General features: G+C 42.8%; 4 protein-coding genes across 5 annotated transcripts; 2 read left to right on the forward strand and 2 right to left on the reverse strand.

Annotated features, from left to right (window-relative positions):
- The first annotated feature begins 844 nt into the window (after positions 1-844).
- On the forward strand, positions 845-6,823 carry LOC135539687 (transforming protein RhoA-like). Of its 2 annotated transcripts, none has more exons than XM_064965727.1 (5): positions 845-953; positions 2,149-2,306; positions 2,642-2,762; positions 4,517-4,647; positions 6,232-6,823. In XM_064965727.1, the coding sequence occupies exons 2-5, from the start codon at positions 2,151-2,153 to the stop codon at positions 6,403-6,405; spliced, it is 582 nt and encodes a 193-aa protein (XP_064821799.1). In that variant the 5' UTR covers positions 845-953; positions 2,149-2,150; the 3' UTR covers positions 6,406-6,823. The 2 variants fall into 2 exon arrangements, with proteins under 2 accessions (XP_064821799.1, XP_064821800.1); XM_064965728.1 differs by having other exon boundaries at positions 852-948.
- Positions 6,824-7,503: 680 nt separating this feature from the next.
- Positions 7,504-12,553, reverse strand: LOC135539688 (transmembrane protein 43). Its single transcript, XM_064965729.1, has 12 exons — positions 12,307-12,553; positions 11,781-11,924; positions 11,454-11,588; positions 10,961-11,055; positions 10,119-10,168; positions 9,838-9,907; positions 9,615-9,685; positions 9,369-9,496; positions 8,859-8,933; positions 8,416-8,517; positions 8,139-8,256; positions 7,504-8,032 (listed from the first exon to the last, which is right to left on the reverse strand). Exons 1-12 carry the CDS (start codon positions 12,319-12,321, stop codon positions 7,830-7,832), a joined length of 1,206 nt encoding a protein of 401 aa, XP_064821801.1. The 5' UTR covers positions 12,322-12,553; the 3' UTR covers positions 7,504-7,829.
- A 4,252-nt stretch (positions 12,554-16,805) lies between these two features.
- On the forward strand, positions 16,806-22,809 carry LOC135539690 (rab GDP dissociation inhibitor beta-like). Its single transcript, XM_064965731.1, has 11 exons — positions 16,806-16,847; positions 19,774-19,881; positions 19,999-20,095; positions 20,229-20,363; positions 20,567-20,765; positions 20,847-20,978; positions 21,096-21,195; positions 21,366-21,537; positions 21,675-21,819; positions 21,945-21,999; positions 22,242-22,809. Exons 1-11 carry the CDS (start codon positions 16,806-16,808, stop codon positions 22,395-22,397), a joined length of 1,341 nt encoding a protein of 446 aa, XP_064821803.1. The 3' UTR covers positions 22,398-22,809.
- A 420-nt stretch (positions 22,810-23,229) lies between these two features.
- Positions 23,230-25,699, reverse strand: ndufaf3 (NADH:ubiquinone oxidoreductase complex assembly factor). Its single transcript, XM_064965732.1, has 5 exons — positions 25,547-25,699; positions 24,908-25,103; positions 24,595-24,661; positions 23,956-24,056; positions 23,230-23,668 (listed from the first exon to the last, which is right to left on the reverse strand). The coding sequence occupies exons 1-5, from the start codon at positions 25,678-25,680 to the stop codon at positions 23,573-23,575; spliced, it is 594 nt and encodes a 197-aa protein (XP_064821804.1). The 5' UTR covers positions 25,681-25,699; the 3' UTR covers positions 23,230-23,572.
- Between the last annotated feature and the right edge of the window lie 22 nt (positions 25,700-25,721).

Genomic DNA, 25,721 nt, shown 5'->3' on the forward strand with positions numbered 1-25,721 from the left:
TCCAATCTTTAGGGATCTCGGACGAAACGAAAGAGAGGTTGAAGAGACTCGTAATAGGGGTTGCAACAATGGCGGTGGATAACTTTAGAAAGAGAGGGTCTAGCCCAGCTGCTTAGTACGGGTCCAGGTTTTGCAGCTCTTTCAGAACATCTGCTATCTGGATTTGGGTGAAGGAGAAGATGGGGAGGCTCGGGCAAGCTGCGAGGGGTGCGGAGCTGTTGGTCTGGGTTGGGGTAGCCAGGAGGAAAGCATGGCCAGCCATAGAGAAATGCTTTTTGAAATGTTCGATTATCATGGATTTATCGGTGGTGACTGTGTTGCCTAGCCTCAGTGCAGTGGGCGGCTGGGAGGAGGTGCTCTTGTTCTCCATGGACTTTACAGTGTCCCAAAACGTTTTGTAGTTAGAGCTACAGGATGCACATTTCTGCTTGAAAAATCAATGCAGCGTGATTTCAACTCATTTGTTGTTTTTATTTTATTTTATTTTACCTTTATTTAACCAGGCAAGTCAGTTAAGAACAAATTCTTATTTTCAATGACGGCCTAGCAACAGTGGGTTAACTGCCTGTTCAGGGGCAGAACGACAGATTTGGACCTTGTCAGCTCGGGGGTTTGAACTTGCAACCTTCCGGTTACTAGTACAACGCTCTAACCACTAGGCTACAAAATTATTTTGTTGAATTTATATAACATTCCAAACTTGTTTAGCATGATCTAGTCCAAATATGGCATGATTCCGATATTTGTATCCATTTGTATCACTTTCAATGAGGGACTTTTATTTTAAAGGCAACCTGCAAATTCCACTATTGTGGCTAATCCTTATTATGGCTAGTTCACATGTGTGTCTGTTTCAGTGCACCCCCTCAAATAAGGTTGGGACAGAGCTAGCAAGTCAAGCCTGAGGCCGAGACATTATCCAGAGAACAACAATCTAGCTACCTATTGGTCAGGTAAGGCTAATTATCTAACCAACATAACTCATTAACCAATATTGCAGTAATATAACCGCATTAAAAGCTAGCTAGTTAATCCGGTATCGCTATATACATGTATTTTCCTCTAGCTGCAATATTGCCAGCTAGCAAGTTAGCCACCCCATCACTTCCGCCTCTAATGGCTTGCTAGGTTAACGTTAGCAAATCAGTTATTTTTGATTACCTGATTCAAATAGTTAGTTCTGTTGTTTACGTGGTATTCATGCCCTGTAGTATCAGATATGGTCCGCATGAATTATTCATCACACGTTTGTTGACCAGCTAGCTATACCTAGTTAACGTTAGCTAAACTAGCACAATACAAAATTAAAGTTGCTAACTAACTATCCTAGCCAAGTTAGCTAGCTGGGTATGTTTTTTATTTATTTTTTATTTCACCTTTATTTAACCAGGTAGGCTAGTTGAGAACAAGTTCTCATTTACAACTGCGACCTGGCCAAGATAAAGCATAGCAGTGTGAACAGACACACAGAGTAAACAATTAACAAGTCAATAACACCATTTGTTGGTTGTCTAGCTGAATTCATCATCATATTGTGGCTAATCAAACTAACGTTAACTTCTTCAAAGTTGTTTACTAGTCAGGGGGTAGATGGCTAGCTACGAAGGTTATGTTCTGGCTAAATTTAGTTAACATTTCAGTCATATAATATTATTTAAGGGGTTTCATGACAAGACACAACTATGGCTTGGTTTCAGGGTTCACAAATCTTGCAGGAGAGTTTTCCCAATCATGAATTAATCAACGATTTAAAAACAAAAATCTTATTTTGAAGTGAGAGAGCTAGGCTTTTAACAGGGATTTATTTTCGAAGGACAGTTCCACCATTTGCTACATCTAACAACAAATCCTAATTATTAACTGCATGGCTCTCAGACCCTGTTCCTGGAGATCTACTGTCCTGTAGGTGTTCATTCCAACCCTCATCTAGCGCACCTGATTCTAATAATTAGCAGGTTGATAAGCTGACTCAGGTGAGTTACAATTGGGGTTGGGGTGCTCTCCAGGAACAGGGTTGGAGACACCTGAACTACGTAATATGTGGCCCATGCAGGACTTGACATCTGTTGTCAGTACCATCCATGCTCCAACTCTTTGACCTGCAATGTATTTATGCCCGTCTCTCAATGTTCTCTATCATTTGTCCAGTCATGGCAGCCATCCGAAAGAAGCTGGTCATAGTGGGAGATGGCGCATGTGGGAAGACGTGTCTGCTCATCGTCTTCAGTAAAGACCAGTTCCCCGAGGTCTACGTGCCCACTGTCTTCGAGAACTATGTCGCTGACATTGAGGTCGACAGCAAACAGGTGAAAAAAGTCCCCTCCCTTTGTTTTTTCAACCTGTAGGACAATCAACAGAATTCACATCTGCCAACACTGCCATTGCCTCCTCCCAATTTGCATCCTCCCTCAAGGCTTGCATACATTGCCAATAGTGGCAGACAGTGTTGGCAGATAGTCATTTGATTTTTCAATGCAGTGTAATGATGTCATGTTGCTGACGTGTCATGTTGCTGATCAATAATGAAATGGTAGGTTGGCCATTCGGCATCATGCCTTTTCAAGTAGGTCACGTACATTGTATCAGCTGTAACTGGTAAGTTGGGCACAGTTGGCTGATGTCTCTTGAAATCCTATGGCAGGTTGAGTTGGCACTATGGGATACAGCAGGCCAGGAGGACTATGATAGGCTCCGCCCCCTATCTTACCCAGATACAGATGTCATCCTCATGTGCTTCTCCATCGATAGCCCTGACAGTTTGGGTGAGTATTTAATGCCGCAACACGCAGATCCAGTTGAACTCGAAAGTTTACATACACCTTAGCCAAATGCATTTAAACTCAGGTTTTCACAATTCCTGACATTTAGTCCTAGACAAAATTCCCTGTCTTAGGTCAGTTAACATCCCCACTTTATTTTAAGAATGTGAAATGTCAGAATAATAGTGATTTATTTCAGCTTTTATTTATTTCATCACATTCCCAGTGGGTCAGAAGTTTACATACACTCAATTAGTATTTGGTAGCATTGCCTTTACATTGTTTTAATTTGGGTCAAATGTTTCGAGTAGCCTTCCACGAGCTTCCCACATAAGTTGGGTGAATTTTGGCCCATTCCTCCTGACAGAGCTGGTGTAACTGAGTCAGGTTTCTAGGCCTCCTTGCTCGCACACGCTTTTTCAGTTCTGCCCACAAATCTTCAATAGGATTGAGGTCAGGGCTTTGTGATGGCCACTCCAATACCTTTTGTTATCCTTAAGCCATTTTGCCACAACTTTGGAAGTATGTTTGGGGTCATTGTCCATTTGGAAGACCCATTTGCGACCAAGCTTTAACTTCCTGACTGATGTCTTGAGATGTTGCTTCAATATATCCACACGATTTCCCTCATGATGCCATCTATTTTGTGAAGAGCACCAGACCCTCCTGCAGCAAAGCACCCCCACAACATGATGCTTCCACCCCTGTGCTTCACGGTTGGGATGGTGTTCTTCGGCTTGCAAGCCTCCCCCTTTTTCCTCCAAACATAACGATGGCCAAACTATTTTTGTTTCATCAGACCAGAGAACATATCTCAAAAGTACAATCTCTGTCCCCATGTGCAGTTGCAAACCTTGGTCTGGCTTTTTTATGGCGGTTTTGGAGCAATGGCTTCTTCCTTGCTGAGCGGCCTTTCAGCTTATGTCAATATAGGACTCGTTTTACTGTGGGTATGGATACTTTTGTACCTGCTTCCTCCAGCATCCTCACAAGGTCCTTTGCTGCTGTTCTGGGATTGATTTGCACTTTTCACTCAAAGTACATTAATCTCTAGGAGACAGAGCCCTTCCTGAGCGGTATGACGGCTGCGTGGTCCCATGGTGTGTATACTTGCGTACTATTGTTTGTACAGATGAATATGGTACTGGTAAATTGCTCCCAAGGATGAACCAGACTTGTGGAAGTCCACAATGTTTTTGAGGTCTTGGCTGATTTCTTTGGATTTTTCCATGATGTCAAGCAAAGAGGCACTGGGTTTAAAGGTTGGCCTTGAAATACATCCACAGGTACACCTCCAAATGACTCAAATTGTCAATTAGCCTATCAGTAGCTTCTAAAGGCATGACAATTTTCTGGAATTTTCCAAGCTGTTTAAAGGCAGTCAACTTAGTGTATGTAAACTTCTGACCCACTGGAATTGTGAGATTATTTCACTGTCTAAACAATTTTTGGAAAAATGACTTGTGTCATGCACAAAGTAGATGTCTTAACCGACTTGCCCAAACTATAGTTTGTTAACAAGAAATGTGTGAAGTGGTTGAAAAACAAGTTAATGACTCCAACCTAAGTGTATGTTAACTTCCGACTTCAACTGTATATACACATGCAGGGAGATTCTGTTTTGTGACACGGGCCCTTGTTTTGGTGACAGAGCTTTGACAGACTTGTAAGGCACACTTGCACACACACACAGAGGAATTGTACCTGGACAGCCTTGATTAGTATTCTCTTGATTTCTGCCCTTCTCTCCTGTGTAGAAAACATCCCAGAGAAATGGACTCCAGAGGTCAAACACTTCTGCCCTAACGTTCCCATCATCCTAGTGGGCAACAAAAAGGACCTGCGTAACGACGAGCACACCCGCAGAGAGCTAGCCAAGATGAAGCAGGTACAGTCAGTTACACACACACACACTACAATTGTCATCAGGCTTGAAAATTCAAATAGTCTGACCTCTCCCGAGTCTGAAAAAAAGCCAGACTTCTAGAAAACAGTTGCGCCTTTACCCAGACCATGTTGCCATTGTGCATAACAGCAAATATCACCTGTAGGTTATATTGACTGTTGAGAACAATTCTAAGAAAAGAAGACACTCACCTTAGTTGTGTAGGGCTGGGATCATCAAATAGATTCAGCTGCAAGCCTATCTTTTCTTGAGCGGATGGTCAGGGGGCCGGAACATAATTTCAAATAATTTGTTGTTTAACTGAACAAAAATATGACTAAAGCATAATCATTTCAAACCTTGCTTGCATTTGTATACAATCACATATACACTATAAAAGTATGTGGACACCCTTTTAAATGAGTGGATTCGATCATTTCAGTCACACCCATTGCTGACAGGTGTATAAAATCGAGCACACAGGCATGCAATCTCCATAGATAAACATTGGCAGTATAATGACCTTACTGAAGGGCTCAGTGGCTTTCAACATGGCACTGTCATGGGATGCCACCTTTCCAACAAGTCAGTTTGTCAAATTTCTGCCCTGCTAGAGCTGCCCCGTTCAACAAGTGCTGTTATTGTTAAGTGGAATCGTCTAAGAGCAACAACGGCTCAGCTGTGAAGTGGTAGGCCACACAAGCTCACAGAACGGCAAAACCGTGTGCTGAAGCACGTAAAAGTCTGCTGTCCTCGGTTGCAACACTAACTACCGAGTTAAACTGCCTCTGGAAGCATCGTCCGCAAAATAACTGTTAGTTGTGAGTTTCATGAAATGGGTTTCCAAGCCTAAGATCGCCAAGCATCTGCTGGAGTGATGCAAAGTTTGCTGCCATTAAACTCTGGAGCAGTGGAAACTGATTCTCTGAAGTGACGAATCACGCTTCACCATCTGGCAGTCCGACGGACTAATCTAGATTTGGCGGATGCCAGGTGAACGCTACCTGCCCGAATGCATTGTGCCAACTGTAAAGTTTTTGTGGAGGAGGAATAATAGTCTGGGGCTGTTTTCATCGCTCAGGCTAGGCCCCTTACTTCCAGTGAAGGGAAATTGTAACGCTACAACGTACGATTACATTTGAGACTATTCTGTGCTTCCAGCTTTGTGGCAAGTTTGGGGAAGGCCCTTTCCTGTTTCGCATGACAATGCCCCGTGCACAAAGCAAGGTCCATACAGGGCCCTGTCCTCAACCCCATCGAACACCTTTGGGATGAATTTGAAAAGCAGACTGTTTGAAGCTGGTGTACAAAACCAAAAGTAAGAAGCAAAAACAAAACTTCTGACCAGGAAGCATAGAAGTAGCACACACAGAACAGATCTATCGCTTCTTAGACTCACATTTCTATATGAATATGGTCAGGTCGCCCAAAAGGATACATGTAGCTTTAAGTTTAAAATAGGACTTAAGTCAGAATTAACAAATTTAAGGACATTTTAGAACAGTAATTATTTTACTACCTTTTTTCGTGGGACTAATGTAGGAAAACAAGAACACACACGCCTAATTCTCCCCCACCCCACAACAGGAGCCTGTGAAGCCAGAGGAGGGACGTGACATGGCGAACCGGATCAGTGCCTTCGGCTACATGGAGTGCTCTGCAAAGACCAAGGATGGCGTCAGGGAAGTGTTTGAGATGGCCACCAGGGCGGCGCTACAGGCCCGGCGGGGGAAGCCGAGAAATAAATGCCTCCTACTGTAAAGGGAGGCATGAGGGACTCTGCCTCCTACTGGGGGCAAGGCAGAAGAAATTAATCTATTCCCCCTCTGCCCCACAAAAGACTGTGCTCCCCATTTTCTACTAAAGGTGTAATGCTTTTAATTTGTCTTAAAGTGAGTCATGTTTTTGTCAGTATTCAATGATGGGGTTATGGAAAAGTTTTTTTTTGTACATGAGTGAATCTGCCATATCAACACTTCCTTTGAACTTGTACTGCCATGCAACCTATTGTTGTCATACCTGCCAATTAAGTGTTTGAGCCCCGCCCACTGAACTGAGGAATGTCTCCATAGCCAATCAGGGTGGGGTACCCATACACTGATCCAAAGGCTTGATAATTTTGTTTTTGTTATGCACATACCGGCATAACATTTTTTGAAATAAATGTGCTTCATATAAAGCCCTGTGTGCATCTATTCATATGCGTACACAGAAATGTGTGTGTAATATACCTAAGACTTGACAGTGGAAATAAATTACAAATGTATGTTTGTAAGTACAGTTCCCGCTCAGCCCAGTCAAAACTGTTCGCTGCTCTGGCCCCCCAATGGTGGAACAAACTCCCTCACGACGCCAGGACAGCGTAGTCAATCACCACCTTCCGGAGACACCTGAAACCCCACCTCTTCAAGAAATACCTAGGATAGGATAAATCCTTCTCACCCCCCTAATGATTTAGATGCACTATTGTAAAGTGGCTGTTCCACTGGATGTCAGAAGGTGAATTCACCAATTTGTAAGTCGCTCTGGATAAGAGCGTCTGCTAAATGACTTAAATGTAATGAATGTAAATGTAAGAAGCTAAATTGAGATACTGTATTGTAGCGAATTCAGTGGGGGTGTGGACTCGAACCTCATTACCCCTTCCTTCAGGAGACTGACCTTACATGGGCACCATCCTACTTCTGACACCAATGTAGCCTGGATCCAGCGACTCAAGGCAACACCTTAACCGTTACGCCATGATGTCTGAGCATCTTGAAAAAGGTGGCTATGTATTGGTTTAAGGTCACCACAGTATCATTGTCTGCGTCGCAAGAACAATGATCTGCCCATACTAAGTTCTCAGCACAGAGGGTGGACAACTTAACGCACATTTTATTTAACATTTTGTAACTCATTCATAAGCAGTATACAATCAAATGCCTTACATGCTTAAATATCCCTTCTAAAGTCTTTGGTATTATTGCTAAACTTGTTCAATGATGTTTCAATATGTGCAAATGTATTTGTCTTGTAACATATTGTTCTGCACTTTCCTTAGATTGACCACATTATCTAAATTCCTGAGGGGTCTGTCAAAGAGCTAAGGGACTATTTGGTGAGGTGACAATAGATCTCAAATGATTGTTCTGCAAGGATTGGAGAGCTGATGACGAGGCTCGTTCAGTTCAAAGCGTTAAACATCATTGGTGTTTCTTGGCCGGGGCGCGAGAGCGGGCGATGACGACTGGAATCACAGCCATGGCGATTAGCCCCACAGCCACTAGGGGGCGGTAGAAGATCCAGCCAGAGGCGATGGTGAGCAGGGAGAGGGAGCAGGAAATACACAGGGCGAAGAGCTTCAGCCCCACGCTGATCAGCTCTCGAAGAATAGGGATCCAATCCACTGGATAACAAAATACACGCAGAGCAGTTAATGAGTGGAACGTAACCACATGTCTATGCTTAGGAAAAGTAAAATGAGATATTGGAGTTAACCAATACTGTGTTACCCAGTGTGTGGATGATGCGGATCATCAAACTAATGCCAAGGAACATGAGTAACCAGCCTCCAGCCCTGAGAGCCCAGGTCAGCATAGCATTGTTATTATGCTCCCTCTCAAACACTTCCTACAAATAAAACCAACAGGGATGTGATCAAGGCAGCATAGAAAAATCAAGACATAGTTCAGAGTAGGTACATTTCAGTGATGGATGAATAGAGGATATTGTCAGAAGTCATCAGGAAAAGTCACATCCTTAAAATTTTATTTTAAAACACCACCTCACCTCAGCAGTGAGCTCCTCCAGATAAATTATCTCCAGTGTGTCTCCTGATTTGGTCCTAAAGGGCTTCAGGGTGTCATAGCTCTGCATGGCCACAACACTGACCTGTGGGACACCAGGCTCTCAGATCAGTTACAGTACTCCAGTTAGCAATCAGTTGATGACAAGAGTTGTTCCACTGACAGCTCATTTGAAAAGGATTATGGACTTATATAGTATGTACAATGACATAAGGGGTACATGGGGCAGCATTTAGTACACAGTGACATAAGGGGTACATGGGGGCAGCATTTAGTACACAGTGATTGATGCTAAATAATGACTGATAACAGAGAGTTGAAAATAACTTCTCTATTGGGAGATGGAAATTTCACAAGTTGACAACAGCAATCTACAAGCTGACCAACCTGAGATCAGTATAAAGCGCCTGAGCTCTATGTACTCACTGTCTGGGCTGGCCCAGGGTAGGTCCCCTCCCCACTGAGTCCTGCATAGGAGAAGCTCACACGCACATCTCCCACCTAAACACAAGCAAACAAATCACCAAAGTTTTGAATAGAATGGATACAAGTGAATAGAATGGATATGAGTGTCATGAGCCTGTGCATACCAGCCTTTATGTGAAAAGCTATAGGTTTATGAAGGTGAGTTATTGTGTGAAAAACTGTAGGTTTGTGTTGGTGAGTCTGTAAAAAGCTATACATGTGTATGCAAGTCATTGTAAAAAGTTGTTTGCGTAGTGAGCCATCGTTAGAAAAGCTTTGTTTGAGTGTAAGAGATTGCCTGTCTAAACGTAGCCAGCCATTTTCTGACATTTTTTCCCCCACTAATTGGTCTTTTGACCAAACAGAACAGCTCTGAAAAGATCTGATTTGGCATTTTGACATGAGTGGGGGGGAATATCCGAATTGAGCTGCCTGTTTAAATGCAGCCATTGTGTTGAGAGTGACACTCACCTCTGGTCTGCGGGGGTGTTGGGTGTGGTAGAAGTAATCCTCATCAACCGTGAGAAAGGAGTCAGAATCAGGGGCGGGGAGACCCTTCAGACTCAATGTCTGGAAGTTCTCAATCTGATCCACCAATCCTCAGGAGAAAATAAAACAAATTCATCAATTAACCAATCATTAAGAATATCACTGGGATACAATTCAAAAAGGTTGTTAGACAAGCAATGGAGCTGCTAGCCTGTGTTCTGTAGATACCTTTGGAGAGCGAGAAAGGTCCAACCTGAACCTCAGAAGCCACCACTGTTACACTCTCCACTGCCATGGCACTGTTAAAAAAAAAAATAAAAAAAAAAAAAAAATCACCAGCATGTCAGGTACAGAGATGACTAAATACCTCTGTACCAGTTCAACAACATAATACCGGCTGTAGGTGACTTAGACAGAAAGAAAGAGACAGAGGACAAAATAATTAGAGTACCTCGGGTTGATGTGACCAATCTCTTTATCAAAGTTCCTGCTGTTGATAAGCTCTGCCTTCCACTCTGAATCTGAAGAAAGAGTTAGGATAAATTTGAAACGTGTCGTGTTTATAGTACTTCCCTTATTATAATACTTCAGTGTGTACCACAGGAGGTTGGTGGTACCTTAATTGGAGAGGACGGGCTCATGGGTAATGGCTGGTTTTCATGTGCTTGACGCCATTTCATGCACGCCGTTCCAGCCATTATTATGAGCCATCTTCCACTGGTCTGTACTTACTGTAGTTGTACGTAGTCTCAGTCTTGGACTCTCCATCCTCGTCATAGTCTCTGAGGAATGGTCACTAGCAGGTTACAAATTCAAATATACACATCTAACACATGTAGCTGCCAAAACCCAACCACGGTATTAATTCTGAATGAGTACGAGCTATGGATTTCTTTAAAAAAAATATAAAAAAAAATAAAAAAAAATATTTTTTTTTTAAATCTGCTGTTAAGTAGTGAGTGAACGAACCCAAAAAATTGCATGTGCCTGAAAACCAGTTCAGCAAAGACAAAATTAGTGTTTTCAGGCATACTAATAATTCAATATTAAACTGATTACGGCAATAGGCAGAGTATGGCAGTCATGTAAACACCTTACTCTGCGTCAGGTCATAATTGAAGTAAGCATATGCTGTTTAAAGCATATGCACTTTGTCATTAGGGAAAGGGGGATATCTAGTCAATTGTACAACAATGCCTTCAAATGAAATGTGTCTTCCGCATTTAACCCAACCACCTGAATCAGAGAGGTGCAGGGGGCTGCCATAATCAACATCCACATCTTTGGCGCCCGGGGAACAGTGAGTTAACTGCCTTGCTCTGGGGCAGAACGACAGATTTTTACCTTGTCAGCTTGAGGATTCGATCCAGCAACCTTTTGGTTACTGGCCCAAGGCTCTAACCACTAGGCTACCTGCCTACACAATGGGGTATGATGTGTAGATGCGTGCATTTTTTATTTATTTAATCCATTTTGAATTCAGGCTGTAACACAACCTAATGTGGAATAAGTCAATGGGGTATGAATAATTTCTGAATGCACTGTACCTACCAGATCATAAGACCCTGACTCACCTGCTCTCGCTGTACTCCACCCACTGGTACATCTCCACCTGTCTCTTCAGCTTCACCGCCTGCACCGCCACTCTGTAGTTTGGGTCATGGAGAGGCTAGAGAGGGGAGGGATGGGAGGAGGACGTGATAACAGGTTGCGATCAGGGATCATATCCACAAAGTGACTCAGAGTAGGAGTGCTGATCTTTTAGATCATAATAAATAAGAATATATGGACAGATCCTAGATCAGCAGCACATACTCTGGAATGCTTTGTGGATATGGGCCCAGTTAAAGACATGACAGATCAGAAAGAGGCTTAAGGGAACACTTCTGTAAAGCATTTGAGAAGTAGGAGAACTGAATAGTAAGTAGTAGGCCTATATTGGTTTATTATTACCCAAGAGTAACAGCAGCACTCAGTTGAAACAGCACCTTTTATAGAATTTGGGCCTGGTGATGAGACTGGTAAGGGAAATAGTAATGCATAGTGGTAAGTATTATAGGCCTATACCTGTAAGGTGCGCAGTGGGCCTGTCAGGTGAACCAGATGGTTGTTGTTATGGTCCAGTGGGCTGGAGTACAGGTGCAGGGACACCACCTGAGAGAGACCCTCATCCAGGGAGGTAGCCGTTCTCAGGGCCCTTCCCTGTGTGGGAAACCAACTGTTGGACTACTGGAGGCCTATACCTGCCAAATAGCCTATTATACACACACTGCACACAACTCAAATAAATGGTTTATTTGAAATGTGCCACCCCATGTAATTGTCATATTCTAGAAATGTCCACTGACAGACACTTAAACTGTGCTGTGACACACACTGTTTGAAACTACTCGCCTCATTGGTGAAGAGGACGTAAAGGGAGAGGGCGAACAGTACAACACCAGTAACTGTTCCCCCTGCGGTTTCACTCAGACGCTCCAGGAAGCCGGGCTTGGAACGGCTGGTTGTCCGCGTGTGCTGGTCATGTTCTGCCGCTAACTGTGAGAAGGACAGAAGAAATATGCAGGGCCCGGTTTCCCAAAAGCATTTTAAATATGCACTATGCAGAAATCGCTCCGCCATTTCCTGGTTGCTAACGTTCCAATAATTCGCCTAATTTCAGTTTATGTGAATAAACAAGCAAATTTAGAGAATCATTATACCATCCAAACCGCTTACATTTTCCATAATCAAAAATATTTTATTTTCAACTGTCGTGAATTGTCCTGAACTGTCCTGAACCGCCTGTCCATCACTACTCACTTTTAGGGCTGTGTAGCTGGATGAAAATGAATATCAGAATGACTGATAAAATGCACGAAATTACACTGATAAATGGCAAGGCTGGCTAAGGTAAGGTTAATAAAGAAATAAAACTTACTGTTGGAGCCGACATTGTCCACGCCCAACCGTGTATCAGCAAAGAGATAAAGTTAAAGAAGTTTGCAGTTGGCTATTTACGTCCTTGATTCAAAATAGAATTGCAAACATTAGCTGCCCGCGTATACTCAATTGGTCAAGCAAGAGACCTCAACACAATAAAGCAAGAACTTGAAATCCGCGTTTCGTGAGGTAAAAGGACATTTGCCGTATTTTCTTGGGGATGCTGGGAAATGAAGGCATGCTGTCATGATGGCCCCGCCCAAGCTGTCTGCTTGAGATAAGCCTTTTTTGTACGGAGGTCTATGAGAGAATGTCGATTAGAAGTTTCATAATGTTTCGGCTTTTACAAATGTACTGATAAAAGTGGATCCCCGCGGGAATTCTGGCAACGTTGAGAAAAACGACTTAGTTGTTGTGCCTGTTGTCAGTGGTGTAAAAAGTACCCAATTTTCATACTTGAGTAAAAGTAAAGACACCATAATAGAAAATGACTCAAGTAAAGATGAAAGTCACCCAGTAAATACTATTTGAGTGAAAGTCTGAAAGTATTTGGTTTTAAATATACTTAAAGAAAGTAAATGTAATTGCTAAAAGTATAAATCATTTCAAATTTCTATGTTAAGCAAACCAGGTGTCACAAATTTCTTGTTATTTTTTTGCAATTTACTGATAGCCAGGGGCACACTCCAACACCCAGACATCATTTACAAATGAAGCATGTGTGTTTAGTGAGTCCGCCAGATCAGAGGTAGTAGGGATGACCAGGGATGTTCTCTTGAGAAGTGTGTAAATTGGACCAATTTCCAGTCCTGATAAGAATGAAGGCACAAACTGATATTCTGTTACCAAACTTTGCATCTGCACAGTTCTTTAAGTAAATGTGTTTTTGTAAAATCTTTAGTGGAAAGTAGTCATTGTACATAGAGTTGTATTATTTGTTTAACTTTGCAATCATTGGTTTTTGTTTGACATATATTTTAAAGTGAAAAATCTGAGTCTCAGTATCTCTCGATTACCATGGAATTGCCCTAAATTCAGCTATCCCTGTGTATGAATAATGCTGTGTGGTAGTTTGCCTAATACATCAGACTTTTATACCAATACTGATATGCAGACTGAAACGTAGAGGTTTACCTTACAAGCCAGAATGTTGAATAAAACTACATTTGAACTTACTCTGCCAGCTGTCTGTGTGGTTGGTCCTTCAGCCGCTCGTAATTTGAGATAAAATATCCACAGGAAAGTATTGTTTACCCAACTTTTTAGAGCGCCCGGTACTGCCGTTGAAATTGATATGACCCGGCACACACGCAAAATCATGCAAATTTACTTGAAGAACCATGTATCGCCACATTTCTTGCCTATGTGATAGCCTGCATTTCGATAATCCATACATTTAGGAGGGAGTCATAAGTCTGTACTTGGTTTCTGACTTGATTGATTTAGGCAAGCTCACATACTTTGCAAGTCTTGGGATCATGTAGGTGTGCTTTGACCCTTTGCTGACCTTGTCATTTCTGGTTGTTGGGAAAAGTTTGGGCAGTGTGACAGTGGATGTCTTTTTGCCCTTACAGGAGCTCTCCCTCCCTCACACACAGACACACACACACTCCCTCTCTCACTCTCTCCCATTACAGTTCTGTGAGGATGGCAGCCTCAGCCTATCTTTCCTCAGTAGAGGAGGATCTATCATGCCCCATCTGCTGCAAGACCTTGAGGGAGCCTGTCATCTTCTCCTGCAGCCACAGCTCCTGTAGGCCCTGCCTGGAGGCCAGCTGGAGGCAGTCAGGTGTCCAAGACTGTCCTATCTGCTGATGCAGGTCCTCCAGAGACCATCCCCAAGTCACTCTGGCCCTAAGAAGTAACTGTAATGCCCTGCTGAGGGAGAGGGATCGCCAGAATACTCAGGGGCCCACATAGGAGGCTATGGAAGGGGTAACAGAGGGTGCTATGCAAGTAGAAGACAAGGGCCCGCAGGCTGTGTGTAGCCTCCACTCCCAGAGGCCCTGTTTATTCTGCCTCGAGGAACTGTGTGTGGTTTGTGCGGAGTGTGTGTCTGATCACACAGACCACATTTTCTGCTCTGTGTCAAAGGCAGCAACCCAGTGGAGATAGCAGCTCAGAACCACACTGAAGGCCCTGCAGTAGAAAATGGATTAGACCAAAGTCACCTCGGACAAAAGGGCACCTTACATCGAGGTTCAGGCCAAGCAAATGGAGAGACGTATAAAAGAGGAATTTAAGAAACTGCACCACTTCCTAAGAGTGGAGGAGAAGGCTATCTGGTCTGAGGGAGGAAGAGGGGGGAAAGAGTAAGATGATTGTGGTGGAAATTCTTACACAGGGACACTCAAATTCAATCTTAAATTAATAATTGTTTATTGCCAGGGCGCTGGAGAGGTTACAACAAACTTCATGTACGAAAGTGAATGTCTGTCAGGAGCTCTCCTGGGGCAGTCCCGTTAGTTCTTACACAGAAAGTAATGTTTGCATGATTTAGCTTAATCATAATTTATCATTAACGTTTGCTTCATTCATGTGAATGACCAATGTCGTGTGACCAATACCTCACAAGGCTTCTTCTCTCCAAGCTGAGACCTTGAAACTGAGGTATCATTTTCAAAACAAGGGTCTGGGCATACTGCCAAATTGCAATGCTACAGTGAAGATTTCTCCCAGCATTCAATCAGTAACTTGCATGAACATAGAAATTGGTTATTAGACAAGGACACAAACAGAACACTTAGGCAACCTCGGGTTCAAGGTGTAAAGAATATGAAGGAATACACATGTGGTTCTAGACCCAAACACTGCACACTCAAGTCTTTGTCTGAAGATCTGACCAGCATGTGATGTAAAGGTGATATACTACAGAGTCTCCCAGACAACCCAGAAAGGTTTAGCAGAGACGACATCCTGGGTTCAGAGAGGTTCATTTCAGGAACTCACTGCTGGGAGGTCTAGGAGGGGGGAAATTACATGTGGATGGTATGGGAGGCTAGAGAGTCTGTTGGCAGGAGGCCCAGATGCTGGATTTTCGACTATAGGGATTCATTCTAATGTTCCATACATTCTGTATAACGTAGAACCTCCAGAGAATCAAAGTTTGCCTGGAAATGGACAAAGGGGAGGTGTCATTATCTGTGTTATTCGGAGCAGAGCAGGTGAACCCAAGAGCAGACTGAGACAAGGAGACTGGGATAAAGTAACCAAGGTATTTATTGAAAAACGGGGAAGATGGGGTGCAGGCCAGAAAAAGCTCGGGCAGGTTGCAGGGAACCAGGTGCTGAGACGGAGGCTGGAACGGGGGGAGTTTGGGCTGGGTAAGCAGGTCCAGAGAGGAATCCAAGGAAGCAGTAGAGTGGGAGGTAGGGGGGGGGGGGTCCAGGACAGGGTAGCGAAGCTGACGAGATGTGGGACTGGACACAGTGACCAGAGTCAAAGCGAACAGAACTGTAGCAGAGAAGAAAACAGCATCAGGCAAGGGAAACCAGGCACAGCACTTAAACATGATCTATGCAGGATCAAACGGCTAAAAATGCAGACAGGCTGACCAGAGGTTACGATCTCGAAGTGGCAATGCTGAGTATATGTAGAGGTCTTGATAATGGAACAGGTTGCAGCTGGTGGGGATCTGCTCTGCCTCCAGCACACCTGTCTCTGCCCACACACACACACACACACACACACACACACACACACACACACACACACACACACACACACACACACACACACACACACACACACACACACACACACACACACACACACACACAAACACACACACACACAGAGAGAGAGAGAGAGGGAGAGAGCACTGGGGGAGTGGCGGCAGGTTAGCGAGACACAGGATGAGCACTAGAGAGCGTGGCAGGCTCAGATGTAACACTGATCCTGTTCAAAACAACAAGTGCCTCACCACTTACAAACACAAATTTACATAGAGGATCTATCCATACTTTCACTGGACTGAGGTTATACCACTACATTGCAATGCTTAACCAAGCTTAATTTATTCAGGGAGTTTTTACAATTTGTGTCTCCACAAAAGGAACACAGATTATTGTTTATATTTTGACTTGAACGTTCTTCAGCTGATATATGTTTTGTTGTTGTGTTTTTTACTGTACGTTGCTATTGAACTGCAGAACAGAGTATATTCAGTTGTTTAAAAAATGTTTGGAGCTTTATGTGTCAAATGTTTGTGGCAGGAAGTTATATTAAATAACAGGTTTGGGCATGTCATGGAATATGATTTGAATTTGAACATGATTCCATTGATTTTGGTGATTTATTATTGAGACACACAGAGATAAAGTTCAGTGCCTGTCTAATTACTTGTCGTGTCTGTGACGCTTGAGAGGATTATCATGACGGGGAAGACATGATAATGAGGTGTAGATGGAGAGAGTGAATCACACACACAGCCATACTTATCCATACTGGTCCTCAGTAGTAGCAGAGGGACTTGGCCCTGGGCACTGATCAGTCACCATGCAGGAGTTTGATATCATAGTGTTGGGTACAGGACTGAAGGTAAGAGAAACTCACATTCCCTCACACATATTTAGTTCTGCTCTCTGAACTACCCAATAAAGATACCATAAAGACTTAATACTATAAAAAAAACACTTACAATCGTACGCGTGGCAATTTATTCATATGTAGGGACATTTTTTTTAAAGAGTCTTAATGTTTTTCATGATGTTAATGTGTATCATTGATTAATGTATCATGGACTGTACTTGCCAGGTTTTTGTCCGAATTTGAGTATAGAAGAAACACAGTGAATTCTATCAGCATGAAAGAATAAAGAAACGGAAGTCAGAGAATTTAGAGATGAGGTACATCGAACACAGTGGAGGCTGTTGAGGGGAGGACAGCTCATAATAATGGCTGGAACAGCGCGAATGGAATGGCATCAAACCACGCGTTTGATGTATTTGATACCATTCCACTGATTCCGCTCCAGCCATTACCACCAGCCTGTCCTCCCCAATTAAGATGCCACCAACCTCCTGTGATAGAACAGTATTATTATATACAGTCGCTAGTGAAAGTCTACACACCCCTTGCACAGTCTTCACATTTGCTGCCTTAAAATTAAATCTAAAAATGATTACATTTTTTTTTTAATCCTACAATCTACACAACCGACTTCACATTTTCAAAGTGAAACAAAGATTCTCCCAACCTTGCACAACTCCTTGGGCAACATACAGGTAGCTCCCAAAATAAAGGAAACACAGGTAAACTGGGTATACAAAGTACATTGAAAGCAGGTGCTTCCACATATGTGTGGTTTTATGATTTAGATTAGCAATTAACATCCCATCATGCTTAGGGTAATGTATAAAAATGCCCAGTGGCCTATTATTTTGGCTACCATGGCTAGAATAAGAGATCTCAGTAACTTTGAAAGAGGGGTCTCAAAGGCAACCTGGACTCAGGGGTAGACATAACATAGTAAATGTGAATCCTGTACACTCCAACTAGTATGGTATGTTTCATATGTTATGTATTCATTTGTGTCCATCGTCCATTTCATACATTATGTTACGAATTGCAATTCGTACAAAATGTTACAAATCTGCAAAACATATATGTTACAAATTCCAATTTTTTGTGGCTAACGTTAGCTAGGCTAGGGGTTAGGTGTTAATGTTAGGTTAAAGGGTTAAGGTTGGGGTTAGGGGAAGGGTTAGCTAACATACTAAGAAGTTGCAAAGTAGCTGAAAAGTAGCAAGTAGCTGCAAAGTTGCTAAAGTCCTAAAGCAGCCCATGCCAATATTTGAACATGCAACCTTTGGGTTGCTAGATGTTCACGTTATACGCCTATCCATCCACCCTGACCAACTACCCTACTTTAATGATTGCCTTAAGTAACCTTTTGTCTTATGTAACCATACCAAACGTAACATATCATACTAATTTGAGTGTCCTAGATTAGGATTTACATTTACTATATTACGTCTAGTCTGAGACCAGGCTGGCATGTGCACCACTAAATCTCAACCCAATTGAACATTTATTGGAGATTCTGGAGTGGCGCCTGAGACAGCGTTTCCACCACCATCAACAAAACACCAAATTGTGGAATTTATAGTGGAAGAATGGTATCGCATCCCTTCAATAGTCCAATAGACAGTAGAGTATATGCTTGTGGTGGCCCAACACCTATCTATCCCTGTACTAAATACATATGTGGATGTTTCTGGAGTGTGAGTGCTGATGACACAATGTATAGATGTTGAAAGTAGCACTTACTTTGAACAAATGGCTCGTGGATATACCATCTATTGTTTTTGTCAAAATTGCTCAAGCTAAGTACATTTGCCTGGGAATCTTTTATGGACAGCAATATTCAAACCTCGTCTCTGATTCTTCAAGCAGATTTAAATCAGGACTGAGACTGGACCAGTCAGAAACACTCTTCGAACACCTCTTGGAAAGCCATTCTGGTGTGTCTTTGGCATTTGAATTTGTATAATTCTCCCGCGGAAACATACAACTCTATTACCTGGGCTTTGCTCTTTTCATATTTATTTTAATTCTAACAAACTCCCCAGTTCCTGCCGGTGACAAGCATACCATTAACACGATGCGGCCACCACAATACTTGAAAATACAAATGGATCAACAACACTGAATTCACTCCACATTCTCAACCAAATTTACAGAGTTTAAGCAATTTTGACAAAAACAACATATACATGTTGCCCTAAGAGTTGTGTAATGTTGGTAGAATCTTATTCAAAATGTTTCACAGCTGTAATGGTTGCAAAATGTGCTTGCCCCAAATATTAACTCTGGGGTGTGAGGACCTAGGCAATCGAGACATCTCCATTAATATATTTTTTAATGAATTTGGAAAATAGTCTATAACTTTCTTACACTTTAAAATGTGGAGTAGGTGTTATAGATCTGTAGGAAAAACATAAAATGTAATCCCAAAATGTGAAGAGGGGTGTGTGTAGACTTTCACAAAATATTGTATATTTATGGTACCATGAACAAAGTAATAATGATTAAATATAATATCTACCACTAGTGATCACATTTCTTTAAAATATAATATTTTACTTCAGTTCAATGCTATGTGTTTCATGTGTATTTTCTATAATATCAAGTGTCATAAATGTGTATTCATGAATTAATTAACCTATACACACACATACAAACACACACACACACTCACACAAACACACAAGCACACAGGTGATCCCTGGGCTCTCGAGGAATGTTCAAAGCCTTGCAGGCTGTCAAAGGAATTATCATCATCATTTACCTGTCTACTGGAGCGCAGGTAGCCTAGCGGTTAAGAGCAATGGGCCAGTAACCACAAAGTTACTGGTTTGAATCCCAGAGCCAACAAGGTGAGAAATCAGTTGATGTGCCCTTGAGCAAGGCACCTAACCCTAATTGCTCTGGATATGAATAGCTCTGACTCTATCTCCCTCAGGAATGTATTCTCTCTGGCTTGATGTCAGTGGGTGGGAAGAAGGTCCTTCACATTGACCGCAACCCTTACTATGGTGGAGAGAGTGCCTCTATCTCCTCCCTAGAAGAGGTTTGTATGAACGCATGCACAAACACACAAACATACAAAGCACTGGAGGGTTATAGTATTAATGAGTGTTAATAGTGCATAGTGTATAGTGTTAATGAGAGTGAATGTATTTTGTAGCTATATAAGAGGTTTCAGGTTCCATGTCCAGCTAAGCCAATGGGACGTGGGAGGGACTGGAATGTGGACCTTGTTCCCAAATTTCTACTTGCCAGTGGTGAGGACTATGGTTAATATTATGTACATCTGTCTTGTCATCATACGTCTAAATATGAATGTGAACGTGTTTAACTGTGTCAAGGTCAGAGTTCATTCATATTGTTTTAACCTGTGTTTGTGTGTTTGTTCAGGTCAGCTGGTTAAAATGCTGGTGTACACCAAGGTAACTCGGTATCTGGACTTTAAGGTGGTGGAGGGCAGCTATGTGTACAGGGCTGGTAAAGTCCACAAGGTCCCTTCAACTGAGGCAGAAGCCCTAGCTTCAGGTAACGCATACCCATCAAAATAAACAATATTTGTAACTTACAAATCCTGTGTTTCCGAATGATTGATTCTATACAAAGGATTGCCACATAACAATCAAAGCCAACTGAAATTCATGGACATGACAAATTGATTAACTTGATTTCAAATACATACAATCATTCAAGGTCTCAAACAGTGGTTGTAACATGGTGCTGTGTTTCAGATCTGATGGGGATGTTTGACAAGCGCAGGTTCAGGAAGCTTCTTCTGTTCCTTCTGAACTTTGAGGAGAGAGACCCACGGACCTACCAGGACATGGACCCCAACAGGACCAGCATGAGGGAGCTGTTCCGCCACTTCGACCTGGGACCAGACATCATGGAGTTCACTGGTCACGCCATGGCCCTGTACCGCAGTGATGAGTCAGTACAAATATTACACAGGCAGTCAAAAAGACGGACACACACACACCTATCTCAATGGTTGTGTCCCTGTCTTCACAGTTACTTGGACCAGCCGTGCATCCAGACCATCAGACGGATCAAGCTGTATTCTGAGTCTCTGGCTCGGTATAACTTCAGTCCGTACCTCTATCCACTGTATGGGCTAGGGGAATTACCTCAGGGCTTTGCCAGGTAACATAACATACTCGTAAAGGTACTCAAGAATGCATAAATACATTAACTTCAAGTTTTTGTTATGGTATTGAACATGGCCGCAATGTAAACCTTTACTATTCCTGTCTGTCTCAGGTTAAGTGCAGTGCATGGAGGGTCCTACATGTTAAACAGGGGAGTGGATGAGATTGTGATGGACAAGGGCAAAGTGGTAGCAGTGAAATCTGAGGGAGCGGTGAGTGGCTGGTGAAGTAGAGAGTGGACAAGAGAGAGCGAGAGAGTTGAAGAGGGAATGAATGAATGAGAAATGGTAGAGCATGAACCGGAACATGGGCTGAATATCAGTGTCGTAAATTAGTAGTTGGACCTAATCTTTCTGTCTTCTTTCGCTTCCTCTTTGTGAAGCTGTTCCGCTGTAAACAGCTGATCTGTGACCCCAGCTACGTGCCCAACCGGGTGAAGAAGGTGGGCCGGGTCATTCGGGTCATCTGTTTACTGAATCATCCAATCAAAAACACCCATGATGCCAACTCCTGTCAAATCATTATCCCTCAAACACAAGTCCACAGGAAATCAGGTATGACATCACAGATAGATCAGATATACACAAGAAGTTAGACAAAGGCCTAGGACCCCATATACCAAACAGGGAAAATATGATTGCAGTATTTTAGCATTGGGATGAATCAAAAATGGACCCTCTTTGTTTTTCAGATATCTATGTATGTATGGTGTCCTACGCTCACAATGTGGCATCAGAGGGGATGTATATCGCAATGGTGAGCACCACTGTAGAGACCAGTAACCCAGAGAAGGAAGTGCAGCCTGGGTTAGAACTACTAGAGCCCATTCAGCAGAAGTAAGTTCCACACAACCTACTGCATACTTTTACAACCAGAGCCATTTGTCTATTGTTATGATGCATAATATAATTTCATACATACAAAAACAGTTCACTAAAGACTGAATGTGATTGGTCTACAGATTTGTTTCTATCAGCAACATGATGGTCCCCCTTGACGATGGAAGGAACAGTCAAGTAAGGGTCAACCACACAACTAACGTCCTCACTGAGATTCAATTCAGTTCACTTGGTGTAATGGCTGAGGTGTTGGGATTACAGTCGCTGGATCTGGGTTCGAGTCCCAGTTGAGGCTACTGACTGAATGCACTGTAATATACAAACATGTGTTCATATTTCTTGGCCATTGGTTTGTACCAGGATTATAAATTGTGGAGTCTCTGGGTTTTGTTCATTGTGATCCTGACTCCCTTTTTCAGATCTTTGTGTCTCGCTCCTATGATGCCACGACACACTTTGAGATGGAGTGTGAGGACATCAAGGATATGTATCGCCGCATCACAGGATCAGAATTCATCTTTGGTGACTTACGCAAAGACTGTGGTGGTGATGACGACGACGACGACGAGGACTAAGGGACACTAAGTGTGGAGTTGCTACCATTTTTGTCTTGAGTGGCTCAGTTGACAGAACATAGTCCTTGCAACACCAGGATCCTGGGTTCAATTCCCCTCTAGGGCGGGCCACCCATCCAAAAATGTATGCACACTCATGTATAACAACGTCAGCAAATATGACATTACTATTATCTTGCGGATGTCTAAAAGGTCCTGGTTTTTACTGTTTTTTGAAGCAACCCTTTGATTCACCTCTTGTATCTCCCAAAATGCCCAGCTTCACAGCTAATCTATCAGTCCTATTTATCATGTGCTTTATGTGGTAGATGCTCTCGTACTCTGATGGCATTGAGACTGGAGAGTGGTAAAACTAAATAACTCAGTCGATTTAATACCTTGTCTAATAAACACCACACTTTATTAGTCTGTGGTAAATGTAAAATGTGGCCTGAGATTGTGTTTAGTGTGCTCGAGTGTGAATGAATGGATGAATGGCCATGTGTTTGTGTGAAGTAGAACTGGATGGATGATGGTAAATGCATCAGAGCAGAGTAATTAGGGATACCCTTACCCTACAGATTAACTCCAAGAAGGACAAAGCCGCTGGAGCTGCGTTACGTTCTATTCTGAGACAGATAAAGCGGTGGTACAGAGAGATGGGGGTGGAAGCCAAATGGATAAAACAGACAATGAGATTAGAGAGGTTTACTAATCCCAGTGAAGGACAGACACCTTGGGTAGATTACATACGCATACATGCTTTCACTGACAATTAAATAAATACAAAACACATATATATACATACACACATATATATATATATATATATATACACACATATACACACACATACACACATATATATATATAGTTTATTGCATCATTGGCAGCTGGCCTTGTGTATTTACCATGATACAGATATGAAACATTAAATAACACTCCCACCACATCATATCCTTCAATACTCGTTAGAAATCCTGTTCTCTTTTTCATTTACACATTTCATAACCAACCAATCCCCCCCCCCCTTTCTCCTCCGTGTGGAAAGGTGACACAAGCACACAAAGTTTGTAAAGGCTAAAAAAACATAATTCAGCACTTGAATGAGGACAGACTTTTCCAAATCTTCCATCCCAGTGGTGAAAGTAGTTCCTCTTTTCCATCGAGACCTCCTTCTGTCGTTTTAGTTGTTGCTACTCCAGCTCCGTGCTGATTGGAGGTGGAATCAGACCTGCCGCCACCACTCGCCGTTCACTGCTCAGGAAGTTAAAAGTTGCACAAGCGTTTGGCTGAGGAAGGTAAAGGGATGAGTGTCAGAGAGAGAGAGGAAAAAAATGCTCAATTATAACTGCCCTTCACCTTATTCTATAGGCAGGGGCTGCCCATGTCTGTGTATGGATGGATAGTTACTTTCCAGGTGGTGGCACACAGTAACTTGATGTGAGAGAAATCTCAAGAGGACATTCTGAACCAGGCTTGGGCAAACCGGCCTATGAATGCTCACGCACTGAAATCTATTGCACAAGCCCAATCCTTCTACTATTGACAGATGCCAGGTGAGGTCAGGTGTCCCTACCGTGTCCTGCACCTCCACAGCGATGCCTTTGCTCTTGAGGAGGGCCAGGACTTTGGGGTCAATCCGCTCTGACCGACCCCCTGTGCCCAGGACCAGAACCTCTGTGGATACAACGCATTCTTGAGACACATCATGGTCATACACAATCATTAAGTTGTTCAGGTGATAACACCGTACAATCATCTTCATAGTCAAACTCTGACAATCAAACATGAACTGGCAACTATTTAAGGGGGGGGGGGGCCCATCCCAACAACACCCCAACTGTAGTCTTATCTCTCTCTCGCACACACCTGCCCACAAAGGTTCTGGACTCAGGCTGGGCCATGATAAAACCAATAGGGGATCACTCAGTTGTTGCCCAGCAACAGAGGCTGATAGAAATACAAGGAGGTGACTCCGCCTAATCGGAAGGTATAAATATATGCTTGCATGAATTGCATGGGTGGTATGCAGCTGTAGCCTCCAGTTTGGGTGGAATAAATCTAGTCTGAGCTTCCTCTGGTGTCCAACTGGATTTGTACCAGAACCCAACAGCATCTTGCATGAGTTTGTACATTAATAAATTAGAGTATGTGACTTTCTGTCTATCCTCATAATTCGTATCAGCGTGACTACAGTATAATTGAATTATCTCACCAATTCGAGGTTCCAGCATGTGGAAAAGGGCCATGCTCTCCACGGTGATGTCTTTATAGCTGCCTACCTGCAGGGGGCGACAGATGAGTACCCAAAAGGACAATCCACATAATACACTGATACATCTCATATTCTACTCATCATCACTCCTCATTTAGCCAGTTAAATATCTCACTCTCACACAGCACTCAACAGTATTACAGGGAGCAGGTAAACTGAAGAGAGATGAAAAAAATAGAACCATCATAAAAGGTTGACTTCTGGTGGGGATTAGAGGAAAGGTTAAAAAAAAATTAAATAAACATTTTCCTACATTCCATTGGAGGATGGCTGGAGGTAGCACAGCACATGGCCCGAAAACACGGTTCCCATCGATGTTGAACCCTCTGGGGCTGTAGCTGTGGATCATTGCTCCAGCTCCTGGTTCTTTTTGCATGACAGACACTGTGGTACGCTGGTACATCTCATCATCACTGGGACCAAGCCTGTGGGCGCGAGATAGAAAGGGGCTGGAGGAGGAGAGACATTAAGTTGCCTTTCCATCACATACTGTACCATTACCTGGCTAATGGCTACAACTGGATGATGTGAGATAGGGACATCAGACCTAGTGTATGTCTAAAAACGTTTGACAAACTTTGATATTGGGGTTGACTTTACCTTCAAACATGTATTGGGATGCCATAGCCATTTTTTAAAATCAGATTTGATTAAATGGGGCTCTCTGTATTATCAAATGGGGCTCTCTGTACCTAGCAAGATGTAATAACCATATAATTTGTCTATTCTGCCCGGGATGTATTTCAAGTAGCAAGCTTTGACATCAGCATCTACCAAAAGCTAAATAGCCAGTCAGGGGGTACATATGTCAAATTGTGTAGCTAGTAGCAGTTAGCACTAAAACATCGTCGTTTCTATTCTCTAGATGTCTCGTTTCTCAGCAGTACTGTACCTTGTGAACGCGGGTGGTGTCAGAGGGCTGAGCCGAAGACCCTGTGAAGATCTGTGGAAAAACAGTCGTGCACACATAGTGACAGCCATGTTGTTGACGGTTAAGTAGCTAATGCCCGTTGGAACCAAAGACATTAAAACCAGAGTGGGAACTAATTATGTGTAGCACAACGTTT

This window comes from Oncorhynchus masou, chromosome 5 (assembly GCF_036934945.1).
Source record: "Oncorhynchus masou masou isolate Uvic2021 chromosome 5, UVic_Omas_1.1, whole genome shotgun sequence".
Taxonomy (NCBI): domain Eukaryota; kingdom Metazoa; phylum Chordata; class Actinopteri; order Salmoniformes; family Salmonidae; genus Oncorhynchus; species Oncorhynchus masou.